The sequence below is a fragment of the Lethenteron reissneri genome, chromosome 26 (genome assembly GCF_015708825.2).
Source record: "Lethenteron reissneri isolate LAM-NWPU_2019-01 chromosome 26, ASM1570882v1, whole genome shotgun sequence".
NCBI lineage: Eukaryota > Metazoa > Chordata > Hyperoartia > Petromyzontiformes > Petromyzontidae > Lethenteron > Lethenteron reissneri.
This window is the reverse complement of record NC_083804.1, coordinates 17076364-17096119: the sequence shown is the minus strand read 5'-3', so window position 1 is coordinate 17096119 and position 19756 is coordinate 17076364. Positions and strand designations below refer to the sequence as shown.

General features: G+C 45.6%; 1 protein-coding gene across 1 annotated transcript in view; it reads right to left on the bottom strand.

The window, feature by feature from the left end:
* LOC133347728 (ras-related protein R-Ras2) overlaps nt 1–14752 on the bottom strand; it is a 58850-nt gene extending 44098 nt beyond the window's left edge. The window contains exon 1 of the mRNA XM_061560249.1: nt 14014–14752. Within this exon, the coding sequence (XP_061416233.1) occupies nt 14014–14112 (99 nt within the window). The 5' untranslated portion in view covers nt 14113–14752. The remainder of the gene's footprint in view (nt 1–14013) is intronic.
* Nucleotides 14753–19756: the final 5004 nt, after the last annotated feature.

The following is a 19756-nucleotide window of genomic DNA, read 5'->3' as shown; positions in this document are numbered from 1 at the left end:
GATGCCGACAGCTTGGGAAAGGCCTTCATCTACCAGGGGATAGATCATGGCTGACGATGCTGATGATGCTGATATGCGATTGGTTCGCGAAATCACGGCGACCATTAAAGATTCACTATGCATCACAAGGACAAAAACTCCTTTTTAAAAGTATTTTTTTAAACAACGGTTTCATTTTAAAGTGCACTAAAAAGTAAATAACTCGATTGTACAACGGGAAGTGTGAAATCGAGACACGGAGCGCCTGCTTTTTGCGTGAGCCGATTCCACAGTTTAGGGACCACGGCGTTTTTGACCTACAAAAAGATATAATTAATATGCCGTCCATACAAAAATTGTAATTGCTTGAAATAAGGCAATTCATTGAAGTTTTGATGCCGATTTTCATACAGGCGTGCATTGTCAGCGGACCTGAGTACGTGTGCAAAATGTGGAAATGATTGGACAACAGGAAGTAGACGAACTTTTGATTACAAGATTTGACCACGACACAGCTTTCAAGTTAAGTAAAACCGTTGAAAAAAACAAATAAGTTATTCTGCTGAATCGTGGTTCTGAATAGTTACATATCACATACGTAACCCTGGACGAGATTAAGCATTACAATTCCAACAAGAAAGTACTACAAACCCAAAGGTAACATTTTATTAAAAAAGGAAGAAACTGACTGAATGCGTAAAATTATTTATTGTAAAGAAACAACAGCTAAAAGTCGGTGCAAGGTGCCAAATCCCAGCAGAACAGCCACCGCCAGCGCGTCACATGCCCACTCCGCTCTCCTTAGCAGCTCCGTGCACTCGTAAAGCACAGCCTGGACTAATGTTTAAGATAATTAACCCTGCTCTCTCTCTCCCTGGCGGTACACGTTCACTGTCCGCTATTTTGTCAATAAAGTTCGGCCTGTTCTGCAATAAGACTCAAGACAGGAAATGTTTTGTAAAACTTCAAAGCCTAACTATTGCGCTGCCGCCGTAGCCTTTGCACTATGAAAATGGCGCAAGCGGCAAATATACTTGTTTATATCTTATTTAAAGTGGCCAGTGCAGAACTAGAGGAGGTGTTAAGGTGAGGGCCAAGTATAGTACTTGGGCTGACTTGCCCATATAGATGTTTGAGTGTTATTCTTGTGTTAGTTGGTTTTCTCAAGGTCTTCCGATATCTCCCAATGTGCAAGGAATTGGTCAAACATCACAATGTAGGACCCTCCTTGAAGAGTGAGGCTTTCATGAATATTACAGTTTTTATTATGGTGTTACCGATGAGCGATGTCACCAAGCCCTATGCGTCCATCATCACCTCCCATCCAGCAGCACACATGGGAACAGAGGTAGACTTCGGTGCACACCAATTAGTGAAGTGATTGAACTGATCATATGTCGAGTAATCGATTACTTGAGCCACCGGATAAGCCCAGCACAAATTAGAAGTACTATCATTAATAGGACGTTGTGGCTCCCTTGTGCAATGGGCCCTTTTCCGCCCCCCACATGGGAGTAGGATGCCGTGCATACCGAAGCGGGTGGGGGGGGGGGGGCAGGAGGAGGCACGGGCAGGGAGGCCGCGGCAAATTCTTTTCCCAGCCGCTCACCCACCCCACTGGGCCCCCGCTCGCTCAGCTCTCTCTCCTTTCGCTCGCTGTGAAACAACTGTTTTGGGCACAGGCTGAAAATACTTCGGCTGCCCTTGTCAGAAATGCAAACCGAGATTGCGGGCTGCGTGGTGAGGTAACGTTCCGGGTGATGGGCCTTTGTCATAGTGCATGGGGCTGGAATTCCGGCGGATTCTAACTTCTACGTCGGTGCCAACGTTTTTGCACTGCGGTGAGATGATGATGCCAGCGACGGTAAAATATTTGCTCAGTCCAGTGGCGCTGCAATTAAATTGCTTGACTCACAAACGTGAGAGGTATGGAGTTTAAATCTCTGTGAGGAAGCAGCGGCCGAGCCCATCATCTCTCCAGGGTTGGACAAATGTTGTACCAATTTGTTGGGACATTCAACAGTGGTTGTGCTAAGAGGCTAATGAAACGAGCACCACATTGTGCTGGAAGCCAGCAGTCAGTGGCCATCCTCACCAAAGCCATGAAAATATTGAATTTCCTATTTCCATCACTGGCTCAGGTCCACCAATGAAGAGGATTGACGCACCGTTGCTCGTTTAAAGACGGAGATTGCCTCGACTTGTTCGAGTTCAACACCACCGCCGCCAACTCCTGAACTTTTATTTGCTTTGGGCAGCCCACAGCAGGCACCCAAACGCCCACCATCCCCGAACGAGCATCCCTAACACATCCCACCCGCCCCATGCAACACAACACGCCCAACGCGCAACGCCCACACCCCTGCACCTCCAACAGGGAAGGTCCTGCTCCGACACAAATCCAGGCGGAAATCCCACGTGCGTGGCAACAACTGCTTCCCATCCGAGCCTGCGCCCCTTCTCCATTAACACGGTAACGAGCTCAAGAACAACGGCAAGGTTGTTCATGTGTAAACCCAGCTACAAGTGAAGGATTCTTAAAGTAAAAAAAACTCCTAACTTGTACTTGCAAACAAGACTGCATCACCCCTGATCATCTGATCCCCCAACCGGCTGCCAAACGGATCTGAACACAACTACTGTACAAGATCACCCAAATCTTCTTCAAGATCCGAAATATACTTGCTCTACTTCTCCCCCTCTCATCTCACTCTACTCCGCACACGCTACTACCCACCCCCTCTCATCTCCCTCTACTCCACACACGCTACTACCCACCCCCTCTCATCTCACTCTACTCCGCACACGCTACTACCCACCCCTCTCTCACTCTCACTTCGCACACGCTACTACCCACCCCCTCTCATCTCACTCTACTCACACGCTACTACCCACCCCTCTCATCTCACTCTACTCCACACACGCTACTACCCCCCCCTCTCATCTCACTCTACTCCACACACGCTACTACCCACCCCCTCTCATCTCACTCTACTCCGCACACGCTACTACCCACCCCCTCTCATCTCACTCTACTCCGCACACGCTACTACCCAACCCCTCTCATCTCACTCTACTCCGCACACGCTACTACCCACCCTCTCATCTCACTCTACTCCGCACACGCTACTACCCACCCCCTCTCATCTCACTCTACTCCGCACACGCTACTATCCACCCCCTCTCATCTCACTCTACTCCACACACGCTACTACCCACCCCCTCTCATCTCACTCTACTCCACACACGCTACTACCCACCCCCTCTCATCTCACTCTAGTACCCTCCTTGCACTCTATGCTTCACCAAGGCCTTGGTGTTGCTCCTTTTCATATGTTGCCCACGCTGTTGGGAACTCTTCCCCGTTAAGTATCGCCTTAGAATGGCGCTCCTCGCCTCAATCTACTTACGACGATCTATTTTCCCACTGTGCGTTGTCGCTTCCTACAAGGGCTGTGACATTGAATCTATTAAATGAATTGCTAATATTAAACAGAGGCGAAGAGAACAAACCACGTTGTGCAGAGAAAACGCAAAAGAAACTGAAATAAACCAAAGAAAATGAATCCAATCTAGAACCAAATCACAATCCTGAATTGTGACAATTTATATAATAACGTGGGGAGGTGTGCAGAGACGGGGAGTGAATGATTACTCACCTACATCATAGCCCGTAGAAACCTCTATCCTGAGCTCCCATTACGACGCAAGCAGAGGGTGCCTTGAGATGCAGTGACATTTGGCTGAAGCGTAACTCCACATTGTAGCGCGCTGACGCGTAGACGTTTTAAACGATGCAGCGATTCATCTTGTGCCGGCGTAGCACGTGCCGCGATACATCGGGAGAGATAAAAAAAGAACGCGGCCGGATTCCTCACATTGCACACCGGTTATTCACAACGGATGCGGTTATTCACAACGCAGTTTGTTTATTGTTGTACAATGCCTTTTCATTTTTTTATTAAGAGTCATTGCTATTGAACCCCGGGCCACTGAGGTTCCATGTTTGAGATCAGCTGGAGCTGGTGGCCACGGCGCATAAACATTGCACACCAAAAAACTCCCCCCCCCTCCACCAGGTTAAAGAGGAGAGCGGAAAGGAATGTAATGCCACTTGCAAGCCCGGGGTGGTTTTCAGCAAACAGCGTTAACGACATTACAGCAAATAAATGTTTTTGCAAGAATCTTGACGTTTTTTTAGAGTTTCAGTCACGATGCGAGGGTCATGGTCCGATGCAATAATAGATTTGTTTGTTGTATGGTTTCCTGTTCCATCTCATTTGTATCGATTTTGTTCGCGCTATTAGCCTAAATGTAACATTAGAATATTGTTTCTACCGAATTTTCTCAAGCCATAAATAAGGCATTCTCTACGCGCACACTTTAAAGCGTGTACAGTAATAACTCGATATATATACTAAGTAGATAAATGCGTTCCAGGAACTTCAGTCGTATATCAAAACTTTGTTTATTGAATAACTTCTAACATGACTACTGTGAAGGATGCATTCATAGCCTTCGTAATTTACCATATCATACTATAAACGCTTCATAAGTTAGCATTCATATTGTAAACAAGGACAATTTACGTAAAAAAATGTATAGTGTACAGGATTAAAATGTTAAACTTACATATATAAAAGAAGCATTGTGTACTGTCAAATATCTTCACTCAGTGTAGCCGTCGGTGCAGTCATAACGTTGCATTACCCTCCACACACCACGTAGCTCCATAACACCATGCGCGTTGCTGTGCACCGATTGGCCGAAACGAATGTAAACAAACATTCTATGACCTATAGCAATGCGCAACGCTTAAGACACAGATCTTATTATAATTTCACTCTTATTTCCTATAGTACAATAGACTGATGTTTTTGTTACATACATTCCAGCGTGTTTATTTTTTATTTGACTTAATATTTCCCATTAATACAATGATAATAAATCCGAAGTTTGGTATACCGAAACTTCATATATCGAATATTCCCATATCGAGGTATGACTGTACTGTGAGCATAAAGGTTGATTTTAAGGCTTAGACTAGTGGATAGTTATGTCCCGAGTTAAGTTATGTCGAATGATCAGTGGCGGAACACGAGGAAGAAAAAAAGTTGTACATTTTTTACACTGAGTGTAGTCCATGGCTAAATGTTGTGTCAAAAGCCTAACGATCATTTTGCACAATGCCAGAAAGACCCACTCAATACAGCAGTCACGTTGACAAGGTGCCTGTCAAGTTCATCAAAGCGCACGTTGTTAAACGTCATCATGGTACGAGTACCAGTGAAGCGAGACAAGCTATGAGTCACAGCAACAGCGACCAGATTTTTTTTTAAACATTGGTGAACGTAGCAGCCAGTAATAGCTGCAAGCGTGACACCCCCATTACATACAATATGAATACATCTCGACTCAAAGCTTTCGTGACTGCAGGAATTCATATTCTTTGGGTCTTTCGGTGATTTTCGGTGATTTTCTTTTAACCTATCCACTACTACGTGACATGGCCGAAAGACCCAAAGAATATAAATCAATTAAAACATTCCCCTTTCTCACGCTTCTGATTAGCACGGTTGTTGACGTACGGTGCGAAAGAAGTTCAACACACATACACGTCAACGCATTTATGTATTGTGTGCAAGATATTCGACTTTAAATCGATTAATCTAAACATCTTGAATAGCTCTACTATGTAGGAATAAAAAGATAGGAGCTGTTGATTTTCTGGACTGCTGATATGCCAGGATGCGATGAGACGGTTTGCTATACGAGGTTACAACAATGTATTTGGAACAACGCCATCAACAGCCATCACCGAGAACGTAAGCACTCCAATACAAATTACGAGATCGAGTGACTCTAGGAGGGTATTTACCTTCAATTAGAAGATAACGATTCATCCACTAACTTTGATTCTTCGCACTCACAATGCAAACACCGAATTGTGCGTATGAAAATAGATTATATAAGTTTGAAAATTATTTGCACACTTTTAAGCTAGAACAGAAGGGGCAGTACAAATAAGCATGCTAACTAAAAAACACTACGAATGAGACAGTCCAGAGGTGAAAGACAATCCAAATAAGACTTGAAATTAATCGATTACCGTAATTGAATAGTGAAAATGCGTTGAATCGCGGCAGATGGAGGCATGTGAAGTATTACGTGCTTATTCAATACACCACACTGTGTGTGGGTCACTGCGTGGGTGTGCCTATTTGCTTTTTTTTTACAAGTGAGAGTTGTGGAAAATGTACTTTGCAAGTTAGATAAAGCACGGGCCAGGTAAAGGCAGCTTGGGCCACACAACAGATGGCAACTGCCGTTAAGTGTCACCACATCCTGCAGCCATGTACCAATGAATTTGCGTCACTTTTTTACACTAGAAAGCCTCGCCGAGTCTCAGCACTGTGTCAGGAGGGTCCTGCCAAGTTCTTTTGCAGAAGGGGGCGATATTGCTGTCGTAATAATTTCGTAATTTGCATGTTTCAGAATTGGGATATTTTCTCAATACCAGTTGCATTGTATGAGGGGTTTTTTTTAGCTTGGATGGAAACCGGAAAACCCCGAAGAAACCAATGGAGAGAACATGGGAGAACATCCAAACTCCTCACAGAAAGGCATCTGCATTAGGAATCGAACCCTTGCCCCCATTTGCTCCCATTTGCTGAGAGGCGTGAGCGTTTCCACTGCGCAACCCTGCCGGCGAAGTCGAGTAAATGAGCTGCAAGGAACCGCCCCCCCCCCCAGTGCTGACCCAACTCGGAACCAATCGCACCTTGGGGCCAAAGGCCACTCGTCCCATGCCGTTTGCAGGGGGTGACAACCTGCTAATCATAACGCAAGACCTACGACCAGCTTACTGTTATTTGCCAATTGGCCTCTAAAGCCCCCAAGACTTGCTTGTGTTGCGATCGGAACGTCGTGATATTTTTTTAAATTATGTTTCTATTCTACGTGGCTTTACCGAAAGACCTGATCATAATATTTCTACACTTTGATCTGTCACAGACTCGGAATATATTTTCCCGAAATGGAAATCGCATCAAAGTGCCTCCCCCTGCTCAATAAAACAATTCAGTGACACTCATCTTCTATGATTGGCTCTGAGTCAGTGCTGTAAATTGCACGCCACTATGGCAGATTCCATTGTCTTCCCCACAGAGTGGTTCTCATTCTCGTCATCAGCCATGATGTTGATGAAGCGTACATTTCGCTATATTCATGGAAAATGTCAACTTTTAAGGCCTGTTAGAACATTATAAGTATTTACTTCATTTGTTCAGTTATGAACGAATGACTGCAGTCATGTGTACAGTATATATTAATAATGAATAATCATTTTAAAAAATACATTGAGTTTACACAAACAGACTTGCTCTTTGTGCCATTAAAACTATATTTAAAATACACTTTAAAGTTCCTTCATTTTTAATTAATTCATAAACTTCTTGAGCTGTGGCTAAAACAAATGATCTGGGTTTTAATCACAAAACCACAAACATGCCTTTATCTCAAGCAGGCGGATAATTATCATTGCCGTCCCCAACTCTGGGAAAACAGAGGCCACTCCTACCTCAGGCCTTGTGCAAACACATCGCTAGAATTCCTCGTTTGAATTCATCATCCTACACCACCACCTCCATCAACATATTTTAACTTGTTCAGCACAACTGCAACACATCACTTTTGTTCCTATCGGTCTTTCATTCAATGTTCGATCCATTCAGCTGTGAATAGATCACAGCTGGTGATGGTGATGACAATGATGTTAACACGAACACAGCCGAGAAGCTAAACTAAGTGAGTGACATCATGGCACACAAGCAGGTCTCACTTTGACGCTGACCCTGTGATGTCATGGCTGGTAATGGAGACGGTCCAGCTCTTCGGCATGCACCGTGGGTCAATAACTGAGAGTCGACACCAGGGTCAGCGACTCCGTGGTATTGGATCAGCCGGGCCGGTTGGAGTGGGCTCAGTTGCCATGAGAATGTGGGCAGAGAGGTGGGGATGTCCAAGCATCTGTCCACCTAAGACCTGCAGGTCAATTATAACATTTACAAAAACACTGCCGAATTTACAATGACATTGTGATTTAAATTTACACAAGTACACGTACTTGTGTAAATTGCAATCACAAGGTCAAGTAAAACTGTACAATTGTACAATTGTACTTGACCCCATGTCTGTTGGGTCTCCTATTTAGACATCAGTCGCTCTGTAAGACTACAGCTGTGGACATTCCACAAAGGGCGCCAACGTGGTGAGACGTTAACTATCTCGCCAGGTATACAGGAGGTCGTGGGTTCGAGCCCGACCCTGACGTCTTTATATTTCGAGTTTGCATGTTCTCCCTGAGGTCGTGTGGATTTTTTTCTGGGTGTTGCGATTTTTCCCTGCACATTTAGAAACATGCATTTAGAGTATTTGGCTGCAATAAATTTCCACATGATAAACCACTTCCTTGAGCTATCATTTGTGGCCAGGCCGCTTCTCAAAAAGAGCTATATAGAGCTCAGTGGACCTTACCTGGTATAATAAAAAAAAGTTAATAAATAGTTAAGTGGTATTGAATTTATTATTCCCGGGCGAATGATTGAAATGACCCATAGCCAGGATTTGAACTTTGCAAACTTCCAACTGTCGAGTTGAGGTGCTCTGGCAACATTGCCAGCCAGGCCCGGCCTCTAGGAAAAGGTTCCGCCACCTCTTTCCAGGCAGTGTTACTGTGCGAGAGAATGTTTCGGCTGTTTCTATTAAAAATAAAAAGTTTCATTGCTGTGTTTATATAATACTTTGAAAGGTCTTGGCATGCTTTGCGGGATTTGAATGTTGCTGTTGCTGGCTGAAAATTTGTTACAGCATCACGCCACAACAGTCCGGCAACGTTAATTAATTTGTGCGATATACAACGTAAAATATATTCCCCTACATCATTTCCCTTTGTTGCTTTTTGTCCCCGGTTAGGTTTCAGCTGTGCTTTCAGCATCAGGTAATGAGATGATTACTACTTCCAAGATACCTTAAATAGGCATATTTATCCATGCAAGCAAAGACTTTTTTACATCCTCCAAAGAATGTTTGTTTCATGTTAATAAAACCAGAAATATTTAATCGTGACAATTCACTGAAGCGGGGGGGAAGGGGGGGGAATCATTACATGCCCTTGCAATAACATTCCCAGTTCCCAAATTAAGCAAAACACTGAATGTAATTAAGTGTTTTGTGCAGTTATTGCTGAATGGGTTCAGACCATCAACGCTCTACACTTGAGAATCCTGTTAAATCATGGGTTGCTGAAACGTGGATTTGAACCCAGGTCCTCAGCTGTGCCAGCTCAGTGTTCTAACACGTTATTCGTCGTGTCAAGAGGGCAGTTATATTTGTTATATTAAATATAACAACGAATCAGTCGGTGTTAGCTGTTGAGGGCATAACAGGTTTTTTTTAATTCCTGTTGCTCTATGCCCCTCTACCGTTCCCGTTATGCTGTAATATGCACTGATGCCTTCTTTATTGAGGGCGATATTGGCACGTAAAATAACGATTGAGGTTCTTACCTTGGGATGTTTGACCAATTCCATTTCGCAGAGCGTTTTAATGCCACGGTTTTAATGAGAGATAATGGAGAAGCATCATCTGGGCATCATTCTCTACTGTCTCATGGCAACATGACACCAACAACACAACTGGAATGTACTTGGGATAGAGAAGAGAGAAATAAAGCACAAGTTATAATAACAATAAAAAGCAGAGGTATGCGGAGGCCTGCGGGGATAAATTCACGCATGCCGCAGTGCACGTGTCCGTTCGGCCGCCCCCTCCGATCGACAGCGGCGCGGCCAGCATCGCGTGCATCATCTCGCTGCGCGTCCCATGGGACCTCACACCCCAGTGCCGGCCAGCGCCAGCTCCGACACAGAGGTCGAGCGCCAAACGACAGCGTCCGAAGCGGTGGAGTTGTTAATCACACGGCACCGCCTCCCGTGACTAACGCTACCGTATAACGAGGCTTGTAATGATCGAATACGTTGGACCGTAGATTCAGTGAATTGACCTGGGTGGAGCAATGGGTGGAGCATTGGTTAGCAGAGGTGTGGACTCGAGTCATGTGACTTGGACTCGAGTCAGACTCGAGTCATGAATTTGATGACTTCAGACTCGACTTGGACTTGCATAACAATGACTTTGTCCCACCTCTGTTGGTTAGTGCACAGCACCATGAACTAAATTATCTCAGTTCTATTTCTTGGTCACGGCTAACACAAACGGATAGTGATATCTGAAATCTGGTTCTGAGTCTTCTTCCTTTCACCAATCCACAATGATCAGCACGGTGAAATGATCAAAAACCTCCACGACAGATAAAGCATCATCCAGCAGTGGACTGGTGGAAAGGACTTTAAATATATGCACAGTGGTAGGCTGACGTCTGGAGCCACACCACCTTCTTGAGAGCAGATTGAGAGGGGCAGAAACATGAACCGACTTATAGAAGGAGATGCGGTGCCGTAGACCTGAGTAATTTGTAGACAGTTGCCGTAAAAACTGTTTATTACGTACCCATTCAATAAGTATGCATCTGTAATAATGTATAGTTTGTATACCTGAGTGAATCAACACAATCCATAAAGTGTCATCTCCAATTATAATTCAGTCAATCTATTTGAGAGGGAACTACATTATTATTACTCAATCTTTGAGCTCTCACTTTGGTCCGAAGAATAGCCATTTCCAGAATATCAGCCTACAAATATGTAATAGATTTGTAAATACATTTCATCTATGATTCTATGAATTACCATGATTAACTGTCATGATTTGAGATATTTTTTCATATCACAAAAAAAACATTGATTAAAAAAAGATTGATTCTGCAGAGGAATCGATTTTATAAACGTAACATATACTTTCAATGTTGCTGTTAAGCAGACATGTTACAATTTCATTATTATACAATCTTAATCTCGTGATACATGCAATGAAGCATCTGGACAACATATGATCAATCATAACATCTGCAAATGTACTTCGTTAAGTTATATTTAGGTTAAAAGAACAAACGAGATGGCACAAATGAAAGAGGCAGTCCCAAGCAAGACAAAGAGACGCTTGCATCAAACCGGAACCGCGAATCTTTACAATTCTCATTGTTGGTGGGCGGCAGGAATCATTCCACATTAATTAGTAATGACAGAGGTGGCGAGTCATTTGTACGTGTGTGCGCGCACACCACTGTCAACGTCAGAAGCTCAGCAAATGTACGACGCACTTGTACGGTTGGTAAAGAATCTACTCCGGTAATAACGATGATCGCCCAGCGCGTCAAGACAGAAGAAAGGGACCCACTGAAGCAGCTCGCACATAGCAGGGCGTTGACTCGGTAAATCTCAAAATCAATAGGAACGTCCTTTTGCGTATAATCTGGGTTAATGGAGGTTAATAGGCATTGGTAACATCTCGGATCACAGCTCCCAGGAGACGTGTCTGTTTCAAGCCTCTCCTGCTGTGAATGAGTCACGTTAACAAACAGAGCGGAGTGTAAAAGGTACGGCCGAACTGAGCGTCCATGAGTTTACAGGTCTCCCGTGTAAAGCCCCCCCCTCCCCCCCCGTTTGGCGTGTGTTTTGGAGCGCTCGACTCTGCAGTCAGAAGGTTGTGAATTCAAATCCTGGGTCAGTGGGCATGGGAGAAACCCACTCTATTCTCGTCCTTCTGGGGTCGACAACGTGATACTCTTTGGTTTGGACCAAAACACTGGTCATCCTAATGAAGAGACTGGATTGGGCCATGGGAAAGTAGAATTCCCGCAACATTTGCATATCTCGTTTTAAAATATAACACTTGTTCTTCATCCCCGATTGCCCTTCCAATGTATTCAAAGTCTCCTTCGCAAGTGACATTGTCGATACAGGCTTTCACTTGACAAAATAAAGGTTACTGTATTAATCCTGTTCCTATTACTACTGTTGTTTTTCACAAGTTACACGGTATAGAGTGTTGAACACGAAAGCCGCAAGGAACAGACCGAGACTCACACCTCGAGAAATAAGTGGTTGTGACGAGCCAGGATATGAAGAACTGTGGAATAGAGGTGATGGCTCAGAAAAAGATTGAGTGGAGAGAGAATACAAATAATCCAGACCCCCAGGTTAGTGGGAAAAAGGAAAGGGAAAAAAGTAAGACACCATAGAATCAATCATCAGCAGCCGTGGTCAATCCACTGCTGGATGAAAGCCACCCCAAGCAGCCAGCATTTTCCAATCCTGGCAGCCAAGGCAAAGCATCCAAGAGGACTTAAAACGAGGCAATGGAGGAATGAAATCAGTTATATGCATTATAGATTTAATTTAATTAAAAAAATGAACATTGAACAAGGTAAGACTGAAATTAGAGATGTAGGTCAGGGTTCGTGAATCGGCAACAAGCATTGACTCGAGTGTTATGGTTCTGGGCTGAGATTAGAGCAAGGAATTTGGGGTATGGTGAAGCGTTCAGCTTCAGGTGCAACGCAAAGAGCAACGTCCTTTTATTTTAAAAGTATCTGCTGCGTCGGAAACGGGTCAAAGCTTAGCATTGAGTCGTGATGCACACTCGGCTCGTAACGACCTTGCACATCTCGCTATTTGATTCGTCGAGATTCGGTAATATTTTTATTCAAAAAGTGTTAGGTTTTTGTGCATTTTTACGTGTGTATAATCTGCATGGGCTGCATGGTAGACATGAAAAGATAGATACCAGGTCAGTGGGGATTGATGAAGGGGGGACCACGATTCGTTCGGATGCTACTCGCCACTGATGTTACTGGCCAGGAATCAAACTCAGGTTAGATTCGAAGTGCAATGCAAGGCACGGACCCCCCACCCACCGCATAACCATTACAACATAACACATTTTTTTTATTGATTCAACAATTAAAATGTCTCCTCGCTTGAGCGATGTTCACTAATTGCAACCCTACGCTGAATGAGGAAATTCCACATTCACATGGCAAGGGCAGGTCTGTCCATAGATAAGAACACTGTTGACCTCTTACAAAGTAGTTGCAACCCTGGATAGGTGATGATGATGATGACGAGAAAGAGACCCCCCTCCCCTCACCGCCCGCCTTTTGAACTCGCAACTTTGTGAATGTCGACCTCTGACCACAGTAGCAAAACATCAAGAGAGAGGTGTGTGGATTTAAAAGCGATGGTTGGAAAGGGCAAGAGGAGGAAGGGCTGTATAGCTCCCAGATGCCGAGGAAGACGTGTCTCCCCGGCTCTCGATTTCCCTGGTATCCGCTTTCCTCCAAATCCGCTAACTCTCCATGCCTTAAAGACGCCACTCAAAACAAACAGCTGCGATCTTGTGGACGAGAGCCGAGGTTGCGTGCTGTGGGCTTGTCTTTCGTAAAACAAAAAAAATCAGGCGCTTGAGTAACCTCGATGCAGTGTGGTATTAAACTGCATAGCAGTGATGTAATTGTAAACGTAAAAGTTGAATAACGGCTTCCTGAACGTGACTATGTTTTTTTAATCCTAAACAAAACTTCAAGTGTGGACAGCACAGAACACACAGCATAGGAATGTATATACATCATACAACCACCTCTACTACCAAAACAATCTTCGGTATCCGTCACGCAACCACAACACAAGCACACTCTCCGCCAGACCCGCTACTACTACTGCACATAGCGGTCATGTCAACGCGACGCCCCGTGCCAGGCTAGGTGCACCCAGCCACACTGAACAAAACCTGACCACCGCACTCAACCACGCCTCGGCTACCCCCCTCCCCCATGCACCACGACCGACTAAAAACTCTTAAAACGTAAAAAAAAACCACACACAAGGCGGCTAATTCGTGAGAGGTCCTAGCGAGTTTTCGTGATATTGACGAGCGGCGGCGTGAGAGCCGAGGAGTATACAGCAGCATGTTACAGGGTGACGGGGAGAATGAAGAGACGGGATGTCGTCGTGGAGGATGAGACTCGAGGATGAGACTCACGCATTCGGCGTGAGGGTACCTGGCCATGCCCCTCACCTGTATGAACTGGATGGTGAGCGCGCTCTTGCCCACGCCGCCACCGCCGACCACCACGATCTTGTGTTTGTCTTGCGTCGCCCCGTCCTTAGCCGCCATGGTCACTCCTCTTCTTCCTCCTCCTCCTCCTGCTCCTCCTGCTCTTTCCCTACGCCTCCTAAATCCTCCTTCACCTCCTCACTCCTTTTTTTCCGTTTCCTCCGCTTTCACCTCGTCCTTCTCACGGCTGCCGCTATCTATTGTCTTTCTGCTCTCTCACCTTTCTTCTTTCTCGTCTTTCGCACTTCCTCTTTCCTCCTCCTCCGCCTCGCTCTCCTCAAGAGGCTTACTCCTCCCCCCGTATTCACCTCCTTACTCCACCTCTCCCTTCACCCCCTTTCCTTTTAACCTCCTCCCCCGCAGTCTCCGCCCCCGCGCACAAGGGGGCCTCTGCGTGTCCCTGCCGGGCCGGCCGCTCAGGCAAGACGTCAGGCTCCGCGCGGAGCAACCAGGCCCGCGCTCCCTCGCCCCGCTCTCCCCGCGTCTCCGTTAGTTTCTCCGAGTCTCCACGAGTCGCCGTGGGGTGGGGGTCTCTCTCCACCGCCGTGTCTCTGCCGCTTCTCTGGACGTTGTTGTAGTTGACCTCTCCGTGTTGCGACGAGTCCCTTGCAAGAATCTCGGGGACCTCTGGGATCTCTCTCCCCGCTACGAGCCCAACCGAGCACGACTCCGTCGCGGGGGAGACCACGGCGAGGGGCGGGGCTCGGGGGGAAGCGAGGGGCGGGGCTAGGGGGGAAGCGAGGGGCGGGGCTAGGGGGGGCGTGAGGCGCGGGGTTAGGGGGGACGTGAGGGGCGGGGCTGGGGGGAGGCGAGGGGCGGGGCTAGGGGGAAGCGAGGGGCGGGGCTAGGGGGGAAGCGAGGGGCGGGGTTTAGAGGAAGCCAAGGGGCGGGGCTTGGAGCGGTGATTCAGCGGGGCGGGAGAGACTGCGAGCGAGAGGTGGGGGGTGGAGGGGGCAGGCTGGGGAGGGGGGGAAATCGGATGGGGGGGGGATAAGATAAATAGAGGGGCGGGGCTTATTAAGGTGGGGGGTGGGGGGTGAGGGGCGCTGGCGGCGGGGGTGGGGGGGGCTCTTGGGCGGGGTCTAGAAGGAGAGAGGGGGAAGGTGGAGGGGGGTGAGGGGGCGGTGTCAAGAGCCGGGGGGGGGGGCTGTGAGGAGAAGGGGCCGAGGAAGGGTGGGGTCAAGAGGGGCGGGGTCAAGAGGGGTGGGGTCAAGAGAGGTGGGGTCAAGAGAGGCGGGGTCAAGAGGGGCGGGGTCAAGGGGGCGGGGTCTGCAGGGCAACTGAGGGGCGGGGCTGTGTGGGCGGGAGGCCCCAGGAGTTCACGAATCCCGCAAGTGCCTTGCGCGCCCTCTCATGGTCTTCTTCCGTACGGCTGCTGATGTAGATTTAGCCCAGAGGTTCTTAAACATTTAAGGTGCCTAAACCTTGAACTGTGTAACCTTGCATCCCGTTGGTTCTCTATCGTTAAACAAATGTATAATGTTAATACATACATAGAGGGTTTGATGAAACAAAGTAGTTGTACTTACGTGCCAGTGCTTAATTTGTGTTTTCGATTATTTACCATCTAAAAAAGATCTGGCTGTGTCTCGCACCCCCATAAAGGGTAACCTGGAGTGCTTGCACCCCAGGTGAAGAACCACTGATGTAGGGCAACAACTACAATTTCACATTCAGGTGGTGAAGCCGAAACACTGCATCACAGGAGTAGCTGAGTGTATCGCTGTGATGTCTCCGTTGTATTTGCGGAGCGGGCATTGTGTCGTTCGACGTTGTATAGTTTGTTCTGGATTACCACAGTCGCACACTGGAGAGATTTAAACTTTCCATTTGTGCATCAGGTATCCGCATCTACTTACATGGTTCGGATGCGGTTTAGGGTGGACCATGAGCTTCGTGGAAGATCAAAATCTGAGATCTTCTGCGTTGGGTCTGTCACAAGGGCACTGCATCAGAGAGACCCCTGGACAAAACCACAAAATAAGCATTAACGTCGATATAGAGAATACATAATTAACAAAATAAATAAGCAGTTGTCTCTTTGATACATCCGTCGTTCCCCTTACAAAATAAAATATATGTATTTATTACACAACCTATCAACCGCATGGCATTCCAGGGGTGAATAATTTCAGCAGCATTGTTACCGGTTTTGACAGTCAGTGTCTCATCGGGAGTCGGGCTTGAATCAACGCTGTCAACCTGCACAGAGCCCCACTGCTGCTGCTCTTGTTGGCCCACTGGCCAGAGACATTGAGCCAGCAGCGCTGAAAGTCTGGGTTCCAATCCGAACACAAAGCGACGTGACATTGGGATTTTCACTTGACGTCAATAAATATTGGCTCTGAGAATTATACAGTATATGCAAATATACATCTTGGTTTGCCGGTCATCGAACAATCTCATTGCACGGTGTGTGGGAAAATCCACCTCCGAGATCATTCACTAACCACACAACCACCTCAACCACTAACCACACTACTAGCCACAGCCATTCCAAAACTCTATTTCAAGAGCCGCAATGCATGTGAATACGAGACGGTCCTTAATAAATAACGTCACTAAGCAATCCTTAAAGAGCTAAAGGTGGCTGACCCCTGGTCTAGTTCTTATGAGCCTTGAGAATTATCATTGAACCCTAACATTCCTAAATGTGTATTGGTCTGGCTCTACGAGCCTGGGGTATTAACACACAATCCGAAGAATCTCCAATATGCCTTAATATGGATATCATAGCCTCAAGAAATAACACAAATTAACCATATGTTAATCACAACTTAATCGAGTTAGTGGCAAGCTATCTATCTGAAATATTTATGAGACCTCTCCCTCATCTCAAAAGCACTCGCACAAGGTTTGGTGTCAGCATGCTGCTGTTCTCTATCGACAGGATCAATGTCGGCTCAACGTTAACCCACTTGCAAATCCCCTTCTCTGCTGACGATGTGATGTTATACATACCTGCCTTCCCTGTGGATGAAGTCCAAAACAAAACTGCCAATAGATTTTGATAATATTTTATCCCTTCGAAAAATATTAATGCAGTTTAAATTAAATCTTTATCTTTTTGTCATCATAAAATTCTTCACCATGTCCAACCGTGACACAATTTCTCTAAACACTAAATAGTGGCTCTACCATTCGGCTTGCCACCGGCTCAGACAATCCAGGATCCAGGAATTGACATGTTTTTTTGTTTGTGGCAGAGATTGATCTATACCAAGATCTATAACAAGGCATTCTGTTAAATTTGACTAGAGCATAGTACTGTATAAATGTGATAACCCTAATTCTGACTAAGAAACATGTTAGAGTTTGGTCTGTGAAAAAGGTAGAAATCCTACTCTCTAGGACGGTAGTTCTCAACATTTTTTGGCTACTTGAACCCTTTGTTGAATTTAGTTTCAACCGAGTAACCCCCTTGTCTGACGCAACATGGTTCTGAGAAATAAATGTATTCACAATGAACATCGATATTTTTACCAATTGTCCATTTTGTGAGGTATCCTACCAAGCTAGTAACTGCAAGCGAATATATTTAAAAAACAACTATTAGCACAGTTGGCTACGTGCGGTGCGAAAGAAGTTCAACATTCCTACATGGCGTAATAGTATAATTTCACACATTTATAAATCAACTCATGTACCCCTGGATGAAAACCACTGCTCTCGGTTGTCAACTCCTACAAGTATCTGTTTTCATTTGAACTTTAGCACAAAATATTCATTGCCTGAAACGTCGCATAGTATATATCTTTTCATTTAAAGGAGTGTTATTGATGAATGTGCCGAGTTTTTTTTGTGGCCTGCTCATGCCAAATATGCAAGTGGATTTTGCCCTATCAGCTGCCCATCGACTTATGTGCTGCGAATTAAATACTCCCAAGGACAAACGCGTATTGGAAAGGGTTACATAGTAATAAAAGCATTTTATGTATTAGATTTATATCATCTTAGTTCATATGAATGGAGAGGTGTGTCGCTACCCACTGCCTAAAACAGGGATAACAATGAGGGTCGGAAAGCCTCACCGAGACTCAAGGACATTTGCAGGAGGGTCTTAGCATTGGAATGACTTTGGCAATTTCCTTATTAAGCAATTAATGAGTTGTGGGAAGAAAGTGGGGCGCTAAGAGAAACTCCATGGATATGAGGCATGGACACTCATGAAATCTGTACAGACAGCATGTAACATATTAAAAAAATCCTACCATTCACGGGCCCTAATTATATTATTAACCATGCAAGTTTGGTGTCTGAAGATCTGTGCATGATCCACCAACTTCACATACAAATCATTACATTGTCCCGAATGTCACCAGGTCACGACCCATTGAGGTTTATTTTGTCAAATTTTCATGGTATTTTCCCAAACATTGCCTGAAAGACGTCTGGTCACCGAGTACTGTACTAATGTTTGCCTCAGTGGACCGACAGGTCATTTATATAAAAAAAAAATTCGTGTGAGCTGGCCTACGAGAGCCCCATGAACCAGATACACATTCAAGGCAGAGCTCACCTTCAGGTACACATTTTAGTCTGCGTTGACGTCCTGGAGACCCATTCACCAAGTTTAACTAACATACAGATACTGTAGTGCAAAAGAGTTGCTACAATTGGTATGTGTTCTGTAATCGGTGCTCGCTCGCGATACTCGTTACTCATTACATTGCCCTCGTTCGACATGAATGTGAGTGGTAAACATTAAACAAAGCAATAGCCAAAGGGCCTTACGATAATTATTTCAATCTTAAGTGAACTACAGGAGGACCCATTCACCGGGAACTAATTTCAGGCTGAGGTGACCTACAGGAGGTTATCTCACATGATTTAGGCTTTTTTTATTGTTTACGTTTTCAATCGACTAAGCTGCAGGAGCTTGATGAATTGTTGCACCACAAGACCATGAACGGTGGCGGTGCCACGTGGAGACCTTCGTACAGCAGTGGATCGATCACGGCTGATTATGACGATGGTGGTTGTTGTTGTTGTTTACCCAACTATGAACTCGTCACCCCATGCCACGCCCTACACTGCCACGCTCCATAGCTCCTCACTTATTTCAATTCCAACTTCTCTCTTCAGATTTCCAATCAGATACGAGAACAGCTCCGTTTCACGGGGAGGGCAAGGTGAACACGCGCAGAAGCCGCAAACGTTGGGTGAAACGGTAAAAGTGGTCGTTGACTTTCTACGGACTTGGACGGACTTGGCTCCGTCATGGGAATGTGCAATTTCCACCAATAGCTCAAGACCGCGTGCCGAGTGGGGCACAGCCTTACACAACAAATACAAATGTGGGATCCTCAAATGTACCTCTGTGATATTCGCTTCCATGGTCCATTTTCTAACACAAAAGGATCCATTGCTCTGTGCGATAATTAAATGGGCACTTCCTCCCTTGAAATTAGACAATGGGGATAAACTTGGGGATAAATGACGAACTAAGATAAAAGGTTAATTATTTATCAAGAAAAGCCTCGCTTAATCTGAAGACTGTTTAACGAGGGTCCATTGAAATGTTTGGGCAATTCCTTGTCGAGTATCCTTTGTCTCGACATTCTTGAGGAAACCGGTGTCTTGCAGAAACCCCACACAAAAAGAGGGGTCACTACTTAAAATCCACGCATAAAAATCAACATCCCACTTTCTCTGTCCTGCAATCTAGAGGTGGCGTATCTGTACCAGAACGCCAGGTGTCTAT